This window comes from Saccostrea cucullata, unplaced genomic scaffold (genome assembly GCF_032062105.1).
Source record: "Saccostrea cucullata isolate Sc308-1 unplaced genomic scaffold, CSIRO_AGI_Scuc_v1 ctg2503, whole genome shotgun sequence".
NCBI lineage: Eukaryota > Metazoa > Mollusca > Bivalvia > Ostreida > Ostreidae > Saccostrea > Saccostrea cuccullata.
The window spans coordinates 55,178-75,147 of NW_026923258.1; the positions used below are offsets into that span (position 1 = coordinate 55,178).

The following is a 19,970-nucleotide window of genomic DNA, read 5'->3' on the forward strand; positions in this document are numbered from 1 at the left end:
CAACTTTCTCTTAGGAGTGCCAATCAAACGCATGACATAGGAACGATTGCTACTAATTTTTCATCGACTTTCGTTTGTTGCAGTCAGGATTCGAACTCACGTAGTTTACATCACGGATAGAACGTTCTACAGATTGAGCTACCTTGACAGTCTGTTGCATAAAAAACAACAACATATTAAATGCAGGAAAGAGTAACTTATATGATTTAACTTACAGAAATTTGAATATATAGTTGAATAGATCTGTACAAACACTTTTCTATTTAACTTCCATTAACTTGTATATTGGCTTATATTACTTCGGACATGAACTGCAGTGATACATGTACTAATTGGCAAAACAATTTTTTAAAATAAAATTAGAGATAGTGTATGCATTGAGCCCAAAAATATATATCCCTGCTTTCATGTTCATATGATTATAATGACGAAGTCATTTTGTTCTGGAAGACCCGAAGAAAATGTTAGATTTAATATATTTGAAATGGGAAGTGCACAATTGCCTTATGTAGTAAAGAATCTGTAATTGTTTAATGTATAGTGTTATTCCCTCTTTAGAATAGTGTGGAGACCCATCATTTGCTGTTGGAGAGCTGCAACTTTTCTCCTGTACTCGGCAATCAGGGCCATTGAGCAGTGAGAGATCTTAATCGTGCAAGCGACACGGGAGCTCGGTTTATTCATGTACGGTCCCGTCCAAAGGGTCGGTCTCCAGTTGGATTCGAGCCCACAAAGGGATTCGAATCTGCGACGTAAAGATCAACTCCTTACTTCGCAAATCTAAAGCAGACGCTCTTACCACTACGCCACGCGGGTGACTAAAGAATCTTAAAATTTCATCACATTCTATTCAGTGGTATAGATGGGCATCCTTATATTATAATATAGAAAGACTTACAACGTCCATATTTTGCGATGGAAAACTAAACGCGCAATGGCGCTGTTAGAAGGATTCTGTGAAAGTATCATTAAGTATTATTCAGTGCTATTAGAGGAGTGGCAGAAAAGAGATGGGTAATCCAAAGCAAAACAGACGGATGGACGTACAGAGATACTTGCAGACAGACGGAAACCCTCGTCGTTTTACGCCCGTGTGGGTAATACATATATTATATGACTTTCAAATTCCGCAAAACTATTTGCAAAATGCAAAAGAAAACAAATAACTTAAATGTTTTAAGATTGTTCAAATTTCTCTTGCATGTTGTATCCACAAGGCATCTTAATAATTAAAAAAAATCATTGATAAAATAAAGTGACTACTTACATGCATTTTATAAAGGAAATCAAAAAAATGACGATTTCTGAATCGTTGATTGCCCCCACTAGTATATTACCTAATCCTATGAGAATCTTATTAGGAAAACTTATTTATACCTCATTTAATGATTCAGTGACACAATAAATTAAGAAAAACGGATTTTAACATGTTCAGTTTAGGATAATTATGAAATATTTCTTTGTTTTCTTAATTTAAGGAGTAATCATCGGAAATATTCATTCAAATGATAATGAGGGGGTAAAGTACAGCCGGATATTAATGTTTTATACACAAGTTGTATATCTCACTTGTCATGAGACACGCAGATGGTGAAGGAAAGTTACATGCAATATAGATAATTCCTTTTTACTTTTCTTGATTGACAATATTTATGTGATTTAGACTAGTTCCTTCAACAATTTATTGGACATCTCATGGGTACCAATTGCGCCCAGTTATTATCAGCTTTATTTTTGTGAATAAAGGAAAATTTGTGCAAAATGGCATGCGTGAAAAAAGACAGTTGCTGTAGCCTTAAACTTGACATTTAGATATATCGACTACGTATTGTCAATTAACAATGGTTATTCCCATTTCTATGTCGATACGATACAAGTATATCCTGGTGAGCATTTCATCTAAGTTTTTTTTTCTCATACATATCGCCTAGGCTAGCTTTCCAAAACAAATCCAATATATCGATCAATTTGTGAAGGAAAAAATATATACTGCATGTGGCTTATTCTGCCACAAGATACAAATGTTTCAGATAGTAAATCAGCATTTTGTACTGATTCAATTCAAGAATATTTGCTAAAAGAAATGTTGTCATCTTCTTGACATAAAATATCGACAGAAAAACACAAATGGAAAAATATTTTCCCATCATCGTTGGTTATCATGGATATTTGTCAGTCTTGGAAAGATAAATGGAGCAAAATTTAATGCCTAAGAACAAAAATAATAGTTAATACAAATGAAGTCTGATGATTGACACATGTAGTTTATTCTTTATCGGTGCGACGTTACACAGCTCGTGTTGCAATTAATAAATACGGCTTTATACTCCTATTCACACACGGTATGTAAATTATACATGTAATTATTATATTGTCCTAAAAAATTTCACTGAAGGAAATGAAAAAAAATAGCAGTTGTTTAAAAATATTTTCTTCTGTTTACAACAGATGCATGTACATGTATATTCTGCCATTTAGAGGTGATTAAGATAGCAAAAATTCTCATGACTGACACATGTGTTGTAGTCAGAATCAGGACAACGATTCACAACTCATGCTGCATTTAATCAAAATACATTTTGAATGTAAGTACGGCTTAAGTTACATTTATATGAGCATGGACACACCGGATGAGGGAATTGGATTATATTCAAATAAGAAATGATAATTTCCTCTGTATGTTTTTTTTTTATTTTATAGTAAAATATAAATCTCTCATTGTCGCTTAATTTGGTTATTTGGAAAGCTTGGAATTTAAACAAATCAATAGCGAGACACTTACATCTCTAAGAGTAAATATTCAAAATTAAAACAAAAAAAATATTTTGTAGAATAGTCTTAATTAGTCAATGTGTCAACTCGGCCTCTCTCCAGTTTTGCTATATTCTGCTGCTTAAGATACTTTCACACACTTTTGTTTCATACAGCTCTGTATTGTTTTATTTTTGACTATGTGGAGCTTACCGAAATTGTTTGAACTTTGAAAAAAATAAGAAGCCTACATAAGGTGTATTTGCACGCATTTCTTATTTCTCCAGTCTGTATTGTACAGTAAGGTCGCTGAAGTACCATTAATAATTTCTCAATTTATGTCCTGCATGTTGCAGATGCAGTATGGTTTCCTCTACAATTGTGTATCAGTTCCAGAATGCGCAAAAAAAAAAAACTTAGAATGGTTTTACTTCTCTGTTAAAACCAACTGACCTTCAATAATTGCAAGGACGTATGTCTTAGGGAGAGATTTTTAAATGTTGGAAGTAGAATTGACAACTAAATGCACGAACACAAACTTTACCCGAAATAAATTTGGAACTCTCACGTCATGCTATTCAACAAATCCTTCAAGGTAGAGTAAAACACTTTCAATTACAATTTTATTGATGTTGACAGGTACATGTAAACAGTGTACTCACGGGAAATTTTGTTAGCTACCTAAAAGTGAGGCTTTTAAATTCTAATACTAATAAAGGAGTTTTATGAAAAGACTTACTTTTACATTTGACTATTTGTGCTTTGTTTTTGTTGAAAACTTGCATATTAATAAAATGAAACATGAATTTAGTGAAAATAATAGTTTCATATAATTTATCAATGTTTGTCAGTAATTATCAATGTTGTTCAAGAACTTTACGGACAAGCCTCGTACATAAAACTGTATATTAAAATTTGTTGAAAAACTCGTCGTCATCAATTTGCATGCCGTGTGGGTTGTTTAACACTTTCCTTACCTGACGCCATACGTTTTATTGTTGACATATTCCGAACACTAATATTGGTGCGTAGTAATTTACATTCTCATCTGACATTTGACTAAGTTTCGTAATTTGTGGTCATGAGGTAAAACAATTTCGAATATTATGCCCCCCCTTTTTTTTACTCAGTATATACAAGTCAGGTCTAAATCTAATTCAATTGTATAAATTTCGGCTTTTTGTGATGCTACATCTTAAAAAGAAGGCATTGTTTAAGCTTTATCGTGCCCTAAATATTAGCGTTTTCAAAAAATTTGGAAACTAACTGAAATAATAGTCGAGTTTATGACTTTGATAGATAAGAAAAGAATATGGCATAAAGGAGTTCCATTCTGGAAATATGACATTATTAATTTGATGCATTTCTCTTCTTTAAACAGAAAAGACTGAAATTTTTAGGGTAATTTTTCTTCAGCCATCACCTACTTAACTTTTTGGAAATAATGTGCAAAATTCAATGCGAAATTACAAATCTCAAAATCTTTGTTGGCGATACCTGTGGACAATGTCATCTTAAAGAAAATTCCATTGAAAATTAGTGTCTTCTGCAACTTAAAGAAGATAAGGGAAAATGCACATGTTTATGACGTCACAATTAGCATTTATAAATGCATGTGAAAAAATTATTTGAATTATTTTTCTGCATGGAATTTAAAAAAGCACGAGTTGTCATCTTTTATTTCAGTTTCAATTTTAAGAAAATCCCCAGGCAAGATTTGTATTGAAACAATACCTTGTTCTTTATATGTGCCACTTATTTTTAAAAGATTTTATCTTTAAATGTTTACTTGCTATGGTCTAAAAATACGTTTCTTTTTGATAATCATTTGTAACATGATAGCAAAGACCATGTATGTGTATTAATGCAGGAATGTAAGGTGTTATGATATTTTAATACTAGGTATACAAAATAGAAGGTACATTATTATTGCGTCTTTAAATATAACTCATATATTTGTTCCAACGGACACATAAAGACACAATATTGTTGAACTGGTAATAATATCCTCAACAATTAAAAGATACGGACACTGCGATAAAAGCAGTCCCAATTTTTTTTTTAATTTAGATTTTTAAAAAGTGTCTTTATTATTTTTTTATTATTTTTAAACAATTTTAAATGTCACATCATCTGTGTTCGTGTATGTTTTTCAAACGAATCAAAATATAAAACAAAATGTACTTATATTGTCGATACATGCAAACAACTCTTGAATGGTGTAAATCAAATAACAATCGCTTCGATGGATACATTTAAATCCATATAATGTTTATGAATATCCTTCCGTCTTTTACAGAGAGTGTATTTCGTTAAGTGATGTAATAACTCTTTCAAAAGTGTTTGATTTTAGATTTTAAAATGTTATCTAATTAAGTTCGTCCACATTCCTCATTTATAAAATTTCAGAAACATGTATTCTACTAATGAAATAAAAGATAAGATATATCATACCTATTCATTCCATATTATGAGCAAGAGATATTTATTTTTATTAAATATTAACAATCTCCATTTTTTTAGAGTTCCTGTGCATTGCAACCGTTAACTTAAATAGGGAATCCATCAGCTACTTATGACGTTACATGCAGCTATTATTAGCACTCAGTTTGTGAAAAAAATATCTATAAAATTGCTGTAAATAACAATAGCAAGGAAACGGATATTTCTATTGATAATTTTATGTTTACATGTTAAGTGTACTGGTTTTTCCCCTATATCATTTATATTACTTACAAATTGAACCGTGATCTTGCTCAAGAGACTATAGCAATTATGAATGTTAAATCTAAGCTGTTGATCTTCGTGAACTTTTCAATCCCAGAAGATTTTTATAACTTAACCTTTAATTATCATACATGTCATAGTATTTATCTACAGTTTTTATTTGTTTAAGAAACACAAATATGTATAACCTAGATGTTAGTTATTTCAAGAAAAAAGGACTCAAATACAAAAAAAACAAAACAACAGTAAGTGATATAACGACCTCAGACTCCTAATTTTAACAATGAAATACTCTCCATATATCTCATACACTGCTCTGTACAATGTAGGTTTTAAAGCAATGCAACGTTTATAAATATGATTATGCACTGAATACAAAAATGGTTTCTTAGCTTAACTATCAGTAAAACTGCTGCTCATTATTTAGTCAGAAGAAGGAACGGGTTTGTTGTATTTTTAGCAGTATCATATAACATTATCTCATTTAAAGTCCAACTTTTACGTTTAAATACACTGCTCTTCTGCATTCTTCTGTTTTCATTCATAAAAACCCTTTAAACTTTATGAATGGACCGCGAGAAACTAAACATCTAATCCAGGTAATCTTAATAGTAATAAAAAGGAGTGTAATGATTGGATACGGTGTTCCCATTCAAATAAATAATAAACAATATGGAAGGATTTATATTTCACATACTGAAAACTATAAAGATCCACAGAGAGCTATATTTGATTCTGGTGATTTGCGTTCTTATTTTCATTTACAAATTCTCAGATAAAATAATAAATATATAATTATCTTAGTCATGTATTCTATATATTGACATTTTTTCAACTGAACAGAAACATTGAAAAGAAAACACTTTGTCCTGGTTTTAACACGAGAACCCTAGTTTGTTCTGTTTCTTGCGAAGTTATTTTGATGCAATAACTATACCTAATATTTATCACGCAGTTTTTTCGATGAATTGTGTTTTTTCGTTAAGTTTATAGGGGGCGCAGATTTGTACATTGGTCATCTGTAGTCTCTGTTTTTTTCATTGGATTTCATAAAATTCCAGATTAAGAATGAGCTAGAGTTAATGTTTTAATAATTGTCACAGCCATGTTTCATATGTCATGACAAGGGTTTTAATTTCATTTGCATATTTATATTTAACACACTTTTCATCATTTTTTTGGTTTTTAACACTCAAACTAAAGCCTTCTCCAAATGGTAACTCATCAATCCCCCCCCATCCAAAAATATTGCTTTATTACTGCAGTACACAGTATTTTTGATAAAATGTGTATTATTGTAAGAAAATAGCAGCTTTAATATGAATCGTGAAATTGATAATTAAAATTCTGTGTCACACGAATAGTAGACTATATAGAGATATAAAGCTACGTTAACGTTCTATGGGCTTTTTATCTTTTTTTCAAATTGGATTTGTACTGTTTGTTAAGAAAATGTGTCCTCAAAATTATAATAATTCGAAGAAAAATTTAAAATTTCTCAAACTTGATCCGGATATTTACAATATGAAAGAATTAATCTTTAGTTACCGATTAAAATGAAACAAGTTTTTTTTAAAGTTATAGCTAATACAAGTCTTCATATCAGATAACTTAAATAAGAATTTTATATTCATTTTTCCTACCTGAAAGAATGTTTGTTTTATTGACCCCTCTTTAAATTTGATTTATAAAAAAGAAACCGAATAATACACGTTATATACATGCGACAAAAAGTCCCTAGAAGATTCCATGTCAATTTCTAGAACTATGCACATGCAATGTTATTTAATCTTTCATAGTTATGATTCAGCATTTAAAAAGTATTTATCTACAATACAACATGCAGCACTACTAAATTCAATCAGTTATATTGTAAAATAAATTGACTATCAAATGATCTGAGTTAAGTAACAAAAAAACGAAGCTATTTCCTAAAATACAAAAATATAAATGGGAAAATAGCCTGGAAATTGTTCGTTATCTCCATATGTATTCCATATTTTTCCGACCTCTAGAAACTACATTTTCACATTTTAAGATTTTCATAAATTTACACAGCAGATCCCAAATTATACATGTAAGCTAACTTTCATAACAGTTTACAATTTTTATAAGTGCAACATATTTAAATACTTTTTTCCATTCCAAGAAGTTAGAAAGTTTTATTCCTATTTTCTGATGTAAGTCATACAAAACATCATTTCAACAGTGTTTCATTCTTTTAAATACAACATGTTAGAAACACTTTTAAAATCAAGAAATCCGTATGCCATTTGACCAAACTGACCGTTTCCGCTATGTTAGGCTATAAGATCATAAAATTTAGTACCCGTTTTATTTTTTCTAATCAAAGAAAAATCAGATGAATTATGAGTGCCGTCGAACTCCCTGCATTCACATTTTAAGAAATTAATTTAAATTTTGAGATTATGCTTTAGCACGTCATGAAAAATATGCCTGCGTTCTAATCCCTATGTACATGTATCTCATAAATTCTAAAAAAAAAAAAACAAACAAAAAACAAACAAACAAACAAACAAAACAAAACAAAACAAAAAACTACATTTATTTCTAGTATTTTTGATGACCTGCCACACATTTTTATCATTCAAAGATTATTTTTTAAATGCTTGCACATTTTTTTTTCAATTTATTTTACATTATAATGGAGATATTCTTACTCCACCCATGGCATTTAATGAGGATCAGAACTTTATAGAATTTCAAAGAACTTTAAAATAAAATATCAAGAAATGTAAATATTCTGGAAAGACACATTCTTAAACTTGTAAACATACATTTAATCAAGTATAAATAGCTAATTTCCAACTTGTAGAAATCTGTATGAGGCATATCATATATGACCTACTTAAACCTCTAATAAAGGACAAATGACTTGCTCATAATACATGAATACTTTACAATTTGTATATGTTATATCATATTTCTCAATTTCAGTAAAATTTTATCCAACTATTAGTGATTATGCCCACCATATGTGCTGTATAAAATACTTGATGCATTTCTGATATCTGAGCCCGTGTATCTGCACTGAATATAAACACTTGTCCCTATTTATATCTTCACATCTGGATACCGTAAAATTAAATTTTAAAAGTCATGGCATTTGACAAAGCAGAAATCAAGCACATGCTCTTACATGCATCCTTTGTACTTTAACCGGTTCATTTAAGATATTTGCACTAATATGCGTTGGTGTTGTAAGCTTCTGAACTCTTTTATACAATTTTATATCTTAATTTTTTGGTTGGTTCGTTGGAAAGGGTATCGCATAGTCTTTTAGTCATCATCTCGACTTAATTAAAATGTATACAGAATACCAAAATATATGCTAACAATTTTTATAGGTTTGATTTTCATTATCTTATTTCAAATGTAGTTTTAGAACTTTCATATTTGAAAAAAATATAAACATGCATTTATCTAAAAATTGCTTTTATTAAGTCCAATGTGGACTTAGTGATATGATTTAATGCTGAAGTTTAATATATATTTGTAATAAAAGGATTTAAATAAAACTAGTGTGAACAGCAAATCTTTTAAAATTTATGTCATTGTAAAAATCTATTCAATTAATTCATTAAGACGGATACGTATTTATTCATCGATGGTTTCAAAATCAAATTTGATAGCCTTGGTTAGAACAGTAGAAAAAATATTGCATTGTGAAGGTGCTTATATTAATCGTTTACTTACAATACATATATGTTCCTATGATAGTCAGGGGAAAAATTACATAAAAGGTAACACTTCTATCTAATCAATTTTACATGCAAAAAAAAGTTAATCCGTGTAATATCCGAGTATTTCTTTACTTCAAGAATCTACATGAGTATCCGAAATAGGTCGGATCCTGTTTGTAAAAAGGAATAAGTAAGAAGATAAGATCTCAAAAGTTATTAAATAATTTAGCAGATATTTAAATCAAACTGTCGAAAAGATTCTAGTGAATCAGGTGCTACAGTGTATTTTTAAGACAAAAATGACCCGGAAAATTATTAAACTAGCCATGTTTTAACGGTTCCTTTGACAAACTGACGACAGATCGGACATTTCCTCATGGCTGGAGCACAGTCTGGACAACAGCAGAGATGACCACAAGGTAACATGGCGATAGAAGCCTCGTTCTCAAGACAGATTTTACAAAGCCGGAGATCCTTTAGTTTTCTGTTTTCTTCAATGAGTGACCTTGTATCTGAGTACAACAAGAAGAGAACAATAAAAATTTAAGTGCATTATATGAGTGTTCAAAGATTTAAATGAAGCGATGACTAACATATCTTTCACTTGGTGTTACCATTACATGATAACAATCAGTGGTTATTACCTTCAACTGACATGGACGCTAATGACTGGCTAACACTGTTCAGATCTCTCTGGCTATGAGTTTGAAAATCTACAAAGCATATCATTAATTATAATTTTTATATACTTTTCAAAATTCTTTGTCAATTTTACCATGTCTAGATTTGAACCGTAACGTTTTTATCCACCTACCACTCCCTTCATTCATTTCTTTAGAGTTTATAGCTTTGAGAGTGCCTGATGTAGGTTGTTCTGATTTCCCAGTCTCGTTTATTTTGTTTCCCAATCCTCCTGATGCTGATGGTGGGCTTGTGTTTTCTCCAGATGTCTCCTCTTCAGCTAATACTATTTCTAGTAATTCTTCAGCCTTGATATCAATCGGTTCTGAAATTTTAAAATATACTGTAATTATCGTTATAATAAGGATTGTGAGTAAAGAAGGTCTTACATTATTTTATCGCATTGGTAATTGTCTCTATATTTTTGTGTTCTCATTACGTGGTATGATAACTTATTTTCGTTCAGCGATATTTTTTGTATTCTTTAGCTTTGATATGAGTTTTTTTCATACCACATTTTGCAGTGGACTTTAATTTTGTGTTTTATCTAATTTCACTTGCATGCAAAAGAGATAAAAATATAAAAGTAGTCACACGTGTTCTTTCTTACAGTATTTGTTTATTTGTACCTTTCGTTTCTTTCAAGAGATCAAACGCTTTTCGGATTTCTGGAGATGAGTAGCCCATTTCAAGCAAACTTTGGAAACCTGGATGTACCGTGATGGTTTGTACAGAATTCTGGGTTTGCATGGATGTGTTTACGATAGCATTCCGTTGGTCGTCCTGATGACCATTCATTCCTCCAGATGCCTCCTTGAAATAATGAATAATAAGTTTTAACACAAAATGCAGCATTAAATTCACAACATCATGGACAAACCACCTAATTAAATATATATAGAGACTTACTTTTTCTTGGTGTTCTATTTGCACCAAGGCAACAAACTCGTCCCCTTTGTTCTGTCTTAGAAAAGCACACTTCGGAAACCATCTAGCGTGTTCTACCCAGGGATCATCACCAGGTTCCCAATTTCGTAATCCTCCGCCACAGAAGAAACAGCGTGTGTAATCCCCGTATCCTGAATATAAAAACCCTGCCATGGCTAAGTCTCTAGGAGTCTGAGTGATACTTGAAGGCCAGTCTGCAAAGGAGCTAATTCTCACTGCTAATACTGCGTAAGAAGGATACTTTGGACGATCAAAGTTAATACCTAGTGGATCTAGGTTTCGGATGAATGCATTAATCTTTTCTTGTTGAGCTCTAGCTTTTGTGAGCTGATCACTTGGTGGTCTATTGGAAGAATGACTTTGTTGACAATCTCTTACGTTTCTGGATATGCCTTCATTATTGACTGAAATTTGGGATCCATTATTCGGTCCATCAGTAAGCGGGTCAGGGTTCAAAGTTATTCCTTGCTGACCTTCATTTTGGGACACACAATTCTCGTCGATACCATTGGTTCCATTTCCTCCAATTTGAATATTACTTGAACAATTTGAATTAAAAAGCGGACAGTTTAGAGAAGCCTCTTTATGAATAGTTTCAACATCATCATCTTTTTTCCAATCATGTTTTCTAAATCCACAAGCAAAACATATAACAGTGTCTTCCTCCCTCGAATAATAAAATCCCTGTCGAGCAAGTTTCACCGTTGATACTGAACTGGAGGATGTGAAATTGTGAAATGAACTTAGTCTTACAAGTTCTAAATTCAATGAATGGCTGTAGGTTTCTTGTTCATTGCTTCCCTGATTTTGATTTATTTCTCTTTCTACAAATTCGTCAAGATTTCTAGAAGTCCCATATACTGGGAAAAGCTGAATACATTCTTTTCTTATTTGAGATAATCCAAACAGCATAAACGTTAGATGTTCCTTAAAATCCGAATATCTACCCTTTTTGTCAAAACCTAAATGAATTTTATTCTGATAATGCTTTGAACAATACTGATGGTCAAATTTCCTTATAGTTTCTTTAATTTTATCTTTGATGCTGGAATATTTATTGTAGTTGACTAGCCCTGATATATTTTTATAAATTTCATGAATTATTCTGTTACTCTTCCCAGAATGATGTGAAGGTAAATGCTTTCCTGGAAAACCTTTTGAATACCACATTTCCCCAAATTAAACTCTGTGTGTTTTTCTCGAATCTTTTGATTTTTCTTTTTCCTGGCACATAAATCCAGTTTTGAGGGGAAAAGCACTTTGTATTTCTTTCTTTGATGCTTTTGATAGTTTTCTTTACTTTCCTTGTAAAAAGCAGTTGGTGGAACTGCTTTAAAGTTGCTTTCAATCTTTTTTACGATTGCCTCTATGCTCTGTACACTTTTCAAAATGAGTGAACTATTGAATTTATATGATTGATGTGTTGCATCTTTTTCTCTTCTTGAAATTTTGTCCGTACCCGCAAAAGATCCTTCTCTTTTTGATTTATGCGATATTTTGCTACCACTGCAGGAGTGTATGCTAGGATAGCTTCCATCAGAATCCTTTCTATTCCCCTGTTCATGATTAATTCTGGATGAATTATCATCAGGACATTTTTTGCCATGACATATGTCGTCACTGGTTGGGTTCCATTGACCTTTAGGGTTTGTCCTGATGTCGTTATCTGACCCCAATTCGACCTTCAGTCGGCGCCTTCTTCTTGATCTTGACCCTATCTCTTCCTCGTAATTCATATATTTCTACGTGATTACGTCTTTCTTTGATCTTGTAGATAGTTGTCTGAATTAAATACATCATGTTAATAAATTACCAATTGCAGGAACATATTATAAAGTTAACATTAGCTAAAAGTAGATGTCATTACCTTGGAATTTATTCTCTGACGGCCACAAAAGAATGACATGGTTTGCCTTTAAAAGGTTATCATATTATCTCTGGAGAAAGTGTTCATTCTCATCTACAATAGAAAAATTGCGTGAAATTGTATATGATTGTTTAATTATAATTAGGGATGTCATCGAGTACCCAGTTAACCAAGTAGTCGATGGAACGTCCGAGTATCGAATAAAATCGGTACTCTGTTACTCGTATGTATATTTTTTTAATATTTCTATGCTTATTTATTAATGCATTAAACAATCCGTTTTGAAACGTAAAAATTTCATTGCACTTTTATATACAGTAATTACGGTTTCCTATGCCTTTAAGTGGCCTTTATCGCTTTAAGCAGTGTTTATACAGTAAGTATTGTGACCGAGCACCTGTTACCTGGCTTTTCTCACCTTCGGATGTGTTCTATACCCTTATTTTTGATTTGCTTGCAATAATTACTGGTGTTCACTAAACGTTTAAGGTCTTAGCTGCAGATCTGTAGCTCTCCGAAAAAAATAAATAAATAAACAGACCGGTGAGCTACAGTGCACCCATTGTAAAAACTGTATATTTATTGCGCACAAAAAGTTGCGTTTAGTTCTGGGTTAATTCTTCCAAATTCTTACCTCAATCGCAAAAACAGGCATATTTTAAAAAACTCTGGTACTTGATAACTGCACAAAGTGCGTTGGACCGAATTATCTTGAAACCAAAAGTGCAGTATAAATAGACGAAGTTTTCGATGATATCAATTTCAGGGTTAGAAGGGCTATTAACAACAATTTTAAGGAATGTTAATTGTAACTTACGGCCATTGAACAATGAGAGATCTTAATCGTGCCAAAGTCTACCGTTAAGAATTGTTAAATATAAAATACAAATATACGTCTGTACATTAAGTCAATTGAGGAATAATTTCTGTATAATTAAATATAAATCAACGTAAGGTAATCAACCTCAAAGTCCATTGAAAAAATTCAAAGTAGGAGCAAAGCAAATGTAGACCTCTAAAGTCGTCAGAGGTTGGACCAGGTACCCTGGAGACATGTCTATCGGTCATTCCTACTATGTCCCCTTTGTCTTTATCAGACAAATATTTAAAATCCGTAGGCAAATCAGAGTAGAAATAATGTAATAACATTTGAATGAAAAAAGTCAGACGACGCTGAAATGAACAAAATTGTTTTTTTCATAAGTTATGTTCATATCAACACATTCCCCTTTAAAAAACAATATTGATTTTTAAAAAAAAAATCTATTATGATTGACATCTTTTCCTGAATAAAATGTAAACTGGAAAGTGCCAAATTGAATTTAAAACTATGGTTTGTAAGTTATGATATATGTAGCTCTACAGAGAAGATAATTACCGAATTATCCAATTTACCCAAGGATGTAACGTTTTCTTACCTACTTCACAGCTTACACTCCAGATGTAAAATACAGAGTATAGTCATCACAGAGAGCATGCGTGACAATTCATATGAGCTTGTAACGTAACAGACGACGTGGCCGTGAGTTGTATAATTATGTTCTTAATAGAACTGTTTTTAATGAAAAAAAATCTTTTGCAGTGAGAAGAAAGATTTTAGCATAAGTGTTAGTCTGGCTATGCTTTCTATTATACAATTCGATAAAATCACAGAATGAAAATGAAATATTAACATAATCATCAAAAGAATTTTTATTTGCTTTATATTCATTGATCTGCTGAATTTAATTTTAGAGAGTGAACGTCAGCTAGTTTTTATGCTACTTTTACAAACAAAATTGGTAGGCTAAAGGAAAATGAAGGAATGTTGAGTTTTATATCATAAAAACGAACGTTAAAAAGGTTATATTGATTATCTGCTTGTTACGTAACTGGATTTGTGTTTGTCGATCAATATGTGGCCCCCTTCAAAAATTTTAAAATGAGCTACACAACGGCACTAGAGAAAAGGCGTTGATTATTTCAATCCATACAAAAATATTGCAACTTCTTTTTCAATACTCGTTACTAAAAATCCTATTTTCAGCAAAGGAATTCCTAAATGGAAGTTTCAAAAAATAAATTGGTTTTTTTTATTTAGTTTTCCAATGCATTTGGGAAAATTTATCATTTGTTCTATCAGATCCCTCGAAAGTATTGATTTTTACCTATGTTATCATTTCCTAATAGTTTCAGTGATTACTTAGTATTCCCCACATTGTAAGCATATTTATTTTTTTTTATAAAAAAAAATAAATATTTATTTAAGGTCTTTTATTTCAAACAAAATTCTTTTTTTTTTAAGAAATTGTGTTCCTAGAATTGCGCGAACTGACTATACATAATTGTGTTCCTTAAATCGGAAAATGGCCATATAAGACATTGTGCTCTGTTCCAAAACAGGGAAAAACAATCTTTATTGTGTTCACGGAACCCAGATTCGCCGAAAAAATAAGTGCTTGACTCAATCATTTTCTTTAGGTTAAAAGACTCCTAATACCATTTCATATAAGTTCAATGGAAAATATGACTTACTTTCTTATTTTTTCTGCCGAAATATGGTTGAAATATTGTTACCCGGCGTTAAGCAGCAATCAATCCATCAATGAATCTTACTCAATGTTCACAGAAATTCATAAAGGTTTTCCTAACATTGGACACTAACAAATACGAAGCCATGTTTATGAATTGATTGAGGATTGCAGATTTAGTTGTATCGCCTATTGTGGGTATCTGGCCTTGTTGTTTCAAAAATTCTTTTATAAACGTCTGTGTAAATAATCTTTTTCTCAAGAAAAAAGCATCAATAAATAAAATAGATTTGATTTGTTCTTGATGCTCAAAAGCCTTCTGTAATAAATTGATATAAATATACATAATAGGCCTTGTTTCATAATCAAAAAATCAAATCTCTTTGTAGTTTTCCCATTTTTTTAATGCTTGCATAATTTGAAGAACAACAGCTGGCTACCGACTGAATCTAACTCTTTGTATGATTTTAAAAAAAAAGAATTAAGGGATCCTCGGAAAGACGGAAATGTGTTTTTAAAGATAGGAAAATCTCAATTAACATTAATTTTGATCAGGAAGTACCATTTTAAAAGCCTTAAGAAGTGGTCGATTGTTTTGTCATCCGATCCTTCACTGAAGCTGTATTTTATAATCTATAAGGAAGAAAAAACTTATAGTTATATGAGCTGCTAATTCTATTTTAAATTTTTTTTTTTGCTTGATTGCCATTTACTATTTTGAGGATAGAGAAAAAGAATATTTTTAAACTTTTATTCATATTTATCATAGAGGAACTATTTTCAAGCTCTTAATATTAACGTGCAAAATTACATAATTGTCGACATGTACATGTACAATCTTGCTTTCCTGAACGCTAATAATACTTATTATTCAGAAAAAGAAATTTTATACTTTATTTTAGTCTTATGGGGTTGAAATCACTCAAAATTACATCATAACAACACATTTTAACAGCAAAGTAAATGAAGGTCATATTGTTTAGGAAATATTGTTAAATTTCTATTCTTTAAATACATTGAGAACGCATTAATCTTTGACTAGTAATACGTTGATAACTGACACAGAGGCAAACATGATTAGATAATAGTCAAGTTTGAATTGAAAAATGGAAAGTCAAAAGAGATATCAAAAAGCGCACAAAATGTATTTGCTTAATTTTCGTGTATTTACTTTCCATAACATCCAAAACGGTGGTCCAAAACAGACAATTCCATCCCTAGTCATCATGTTGCAAAAGAAAAAATACAGCCTTAAGATTAAAGTACCTGACTTGTATATCAATTATTCAGATAATGCCTTAGGCATATACACAGTGTACATGTGTATTTTTAATATGTAATTCATTTTACTCTCATATACTGAGGACTGTTTTATACATGACATGTCAGATTTTATCTTAAGTTCATTGTATTGTTCTTTGCTTTTAGAATTAAAGGATGTCTGCATGGCTTCGATTCAATATCGGTTCAAAGCAGTCTTCACATCATTTAATTAGTTTTGATTTGATATCTACTAAAGCGTATTAGTGCCACTTGGACACTTCAATTTTTTTTTAATTTCTACAATTTAAAGTGTAAATTTTACACTTTAATCTGTAAATTTTACACATTAATCTGTAAAATTTACACTTAAATCTGTAAAATTTACACATTAATCTGTGAATTCTACACTTTAATCTGTAAAATTTACATAATAATCTGTAAATTTTATACTTTAAAATGTAAATTTTACACTTTACAGTGTAAAATTTACACTTTATTTTGAACAACCTGAACTGCAATAGGTTATGATCGAACGGTCGATTTGTGATGTTTTACCTCTGATACATGAGAAAAAGTATTAAACTGAGATGTTTACAATTATTTGTATATTTTTATTTTACATGTACTCGTACTTGTTTTTTAGTATATGAAAAACAAGGATGGACTATTTCCTCATGGGTCTTGAAATTTTCCCCAGCATAAGAAATCAGGGATCTGCTTTTGTTTCAGTATATATACATGTGTTTCTTTAGTTTTACTATAGTGTAACGAAAAGTAAAAAAATATATATCTCAAATATTTTTGTTTTTATTTGCAGTTCAGATTGATATTACGCTTCCGTAATTATCTTGCATGATTAACGGTCTGTTGGTTTTAAAATGCGTTATTTGGAATGTGTGAAGTTGCTCAATTGACTATGTGAATAAACAAATAAAGTGTAAAATTTACACACTGTAAAATTTACAGATTATAGTGTAAATTTTACAAAATAAAGTGTAAAATTTACAGATTATAGTGTAAATTTTACAAAATAAAGTGTAAAATTTACAGATTAATTTGTAAATTTTACAGATTAAAGTGTAAACTTTACAGATTAATGTGTAAAATTTACAGATTAAAGTGTTAAATTTACAGATTAATGTGTAAAATTTATAGATTAAAGTGTAAAATTTACACTTTAAAGTGTTAAGTGTAAAATTTAAAGATTAATGTGTAAAATTTACACTTTAAAGTGTAGAAATTAAAAAAAAGTGAAGTGTCCAAGTAACACTAATACGCTTTCGTAACTACGTGCAGATACCACGATTAAAAAAATTTATTTTCGTCACTTAAGAAATTTCATTGTAATTTACATGTCGAGTATTACTTTCAGCGCTGGTCACATGGAATTTAAAGATGCTCGGTTTGATTTTAGCATATACTGTAAAGACATTTCTAACAAATTACATTATTTATATACTGCACTACTGATAAGCTGAACACTAAAAAAAAACAATCCTGTTTAGACTCATTAATTGATAAAACTTTGATCATAGATTGATCTAAAATGTGCCATTTTAAACAGCGAATTCGACTTTTTAATTCATGTGAAATAAATTTTTGTATGAGTATAATGGGATGGAAGTTCACATTTTCTTTCCTTAATTCAATTAGCAATTGATTCATATTATGGTAGTTGATATGTTCAGTCAGTCAGATGTTTTAGAAATGATAAGAGGCCCATTGGCCTTATGGATAACTTGAACATCAAGCAACAACTTTCCAACAATTGAATTTGGATCATGTTGTAAACCAGAGGCGATGGCATTCTAAGTATTAAAAGTGGCGCCATTTTTCATCATAAATATACATATAGCATGGTTATTTTGGTTATTATTACATAGATCTTTTCCGGTCCCTCCTTTTTATAGAAACCTTGGAATACGACGACAACGGTATAATTTAAATTTCTTGAGAGAAAAAAATGAAATCATTTCTGTTTGGCTATAAGAAATTCGTTTTATCATTTGAACAATGGAATATTTGAACATAAATAATTCAACTTACTTACTTTGCACCGTACAAAAACCCCTCTACGACTGACGTAAATTTACTGATTGCTTTAGAAATTGTTTTTCTAGATTTATATATACACCATACAGGGTATAAAAAGACGCTTTTTGCTAAAGAACCCTTTTAATTTTTATTTCTATATTTATTACTTTATTTGGACGAACTTCAAGACACGGCGTAATTTTTATTATGGTTGTGACCAATGATCCTCATATTTTAGGTACGTTACGTCTGCACGGGACAATCACGTTTAAAATTATCAAACAAATATAGGTAAACCACCACTAGTTTCCTAGTTTTTGATTACTGGTAATGAATAAGCCTTGTGACACATTTATCTACTTCCTAAATCTGTCTTTGTTATTGTTATTTGTATTTGTTCGGCATGATTTTAAAACGACAGCACTTAAAATTTTACATTTAAAAACAATTATGAGTAACAAGTTATACATCCAAGAACATAATATGTTCAAATAAGTATATGTAACTTTAACAGTTCTGAATAATTTCTTCCAAAGCATTAAAGCTGCATTGTATACAGACAGTGAAGTTGTTTGATACATCTGACATATACAGAGCAAACTATATATAGGTGATACGTATAAAATATCTGTGGAAAGCACCCATGGAAAAGTGTATGCTGTGTGTATAGTGTTAAATCGATTAATCCTTCTAAATTATTCGGTTAATGGCAGCAGATACATAATAAACAATGATTTTTTATTACTAAACTTTGATATTCATAAAAGGATATTTGTGAAAATAAGAAACTTCTTGAAACGTCAATTCAAAATGCAAGGTCTTATCATCCTTTTTGAAATGCTTAGAAATTAGGCCTATAATTTCAAATGGGTATATGTATTTTAGAGCAGTATGTCCCCTATGGGTGGTTTTCTTTCTTTTTTTACTGTTTCCCCCCCCAAAAAAAAATTACTCATAATTTTTCATATTGGGTGTCAATCATTAATTTATTTGGAACTCTTAACTTTTAACAAGTAGGATTTTATGAGCTAGCTAGAAATTCCACTTAAAAAAGATTGCTGTATGTGCCTGATTATGCAAAAGTTGTACTGTACAGCAGGAAATTAACTCGCGGAGTTAATATTCGCTATATTCGCAGGAAAAGAAATTCCGCGAATTCAACATACAGTGAATAATTCTTGAAAAGATTTATAAGAATAAACTGAAATTTTATTATCATCTGTGTTTAGATGTAGACTGTCATTATAATTATGATAGTGTATACAAACACGTATAGTTGTTGGTGTTTTGTAAAGCTTATTAATTGTTTAATTAATTTCTATTGCTCACGATAACGGTAGTTTTGCCATCTAGAGTAGACGTGCAATGTAATTATTTAATTAAACAAGCTTGTATATTTCATCCGTGCATATCACTCAGTCATTACCTTTAATCAGGGCACTTGCGAAGTAAACAGGTTAAAGACAATTAATTAATTTCAATTAT

General features: G+C 30.7%; 1 protein-coding gene and 1 long non-coding RNA gene across 10 annotated transcripts in view; both read right to left on the bottom strand.

Annotated features, from left to right (window-relative positions):
• Window positions 1-19,970, bottom strand: part of LOC134263576 (putative inhibitor of apoptosis) — a 68,031-nt gene that overhangs the window by 28,103 nt on the left and 19,958 nt on the right. The window contains exons 1-5 of one of the 6 annotated variants that reach the window (XM_062745959.1): window positions 10,773-11,859; window positions 10,493-10,676; window positions 9,997-10,188; window positions 9,827-9,895; window positions 8,245-9,694 (exon numbers count right to left, since the gene is read on the bottom strand). The exons of 1 other annotated variant lie outside the window; for it this stretch is intronic. In XM_062745959.1, coding sequence (XP_062601943.1) covers window positions 9,498-9,694; window positions 9,827-9,895; window positions 9,997-10,188; window positions 10,493-10,676; window positions 10,773-11,723 — 1,593 coding nt within the window. In that variant the 5' untranslated portion in view covers window positions 11,724-11,859 and the 3' untranslated portion in view covers window positions 8,245-9,497. Of the gene's footprint in view, window positions 1-1,263; window positions 1,282-8,234; window positions 9,695-9,826; window positions 9,896-9,996; window positions 10,189-10,492; window positions 10,677-10,772; window positions 11,860-19,970 lie in introns of those variants that run through there. 4 more of the 6 variants (XM_062745960.1, XM_062745958.1, XM_062745951.1 and 1 more) reach the window with 4 other exon arrangements.
• LOC134263572 (uncharacterized) lies at window positions 11,899-18,537 on the bottom strand. Of its 4 annotated transcripts, none has more exons than XR_009991309.1 (3): window positions 18,498-18,537; window positions 12,679-12,771; window positions 11,899-12,593 (listed from the first exon to the last, which is right to left on the bottom strand). It is a non-coding gene; the product is annotated as an uncharacterized LOC134263572 (long non-coding RNA). The 4 variants fall into 4 exon arrangements; XR_009991310.1 differs by lacking the exon at window positions 18,498-18,537 and adding an exon at window positions 15,751-15,797; XR_009991311.1 differs by lacking the exon at window positions 18,498-18,537 and adding an exon at window positions 15,193-15,323.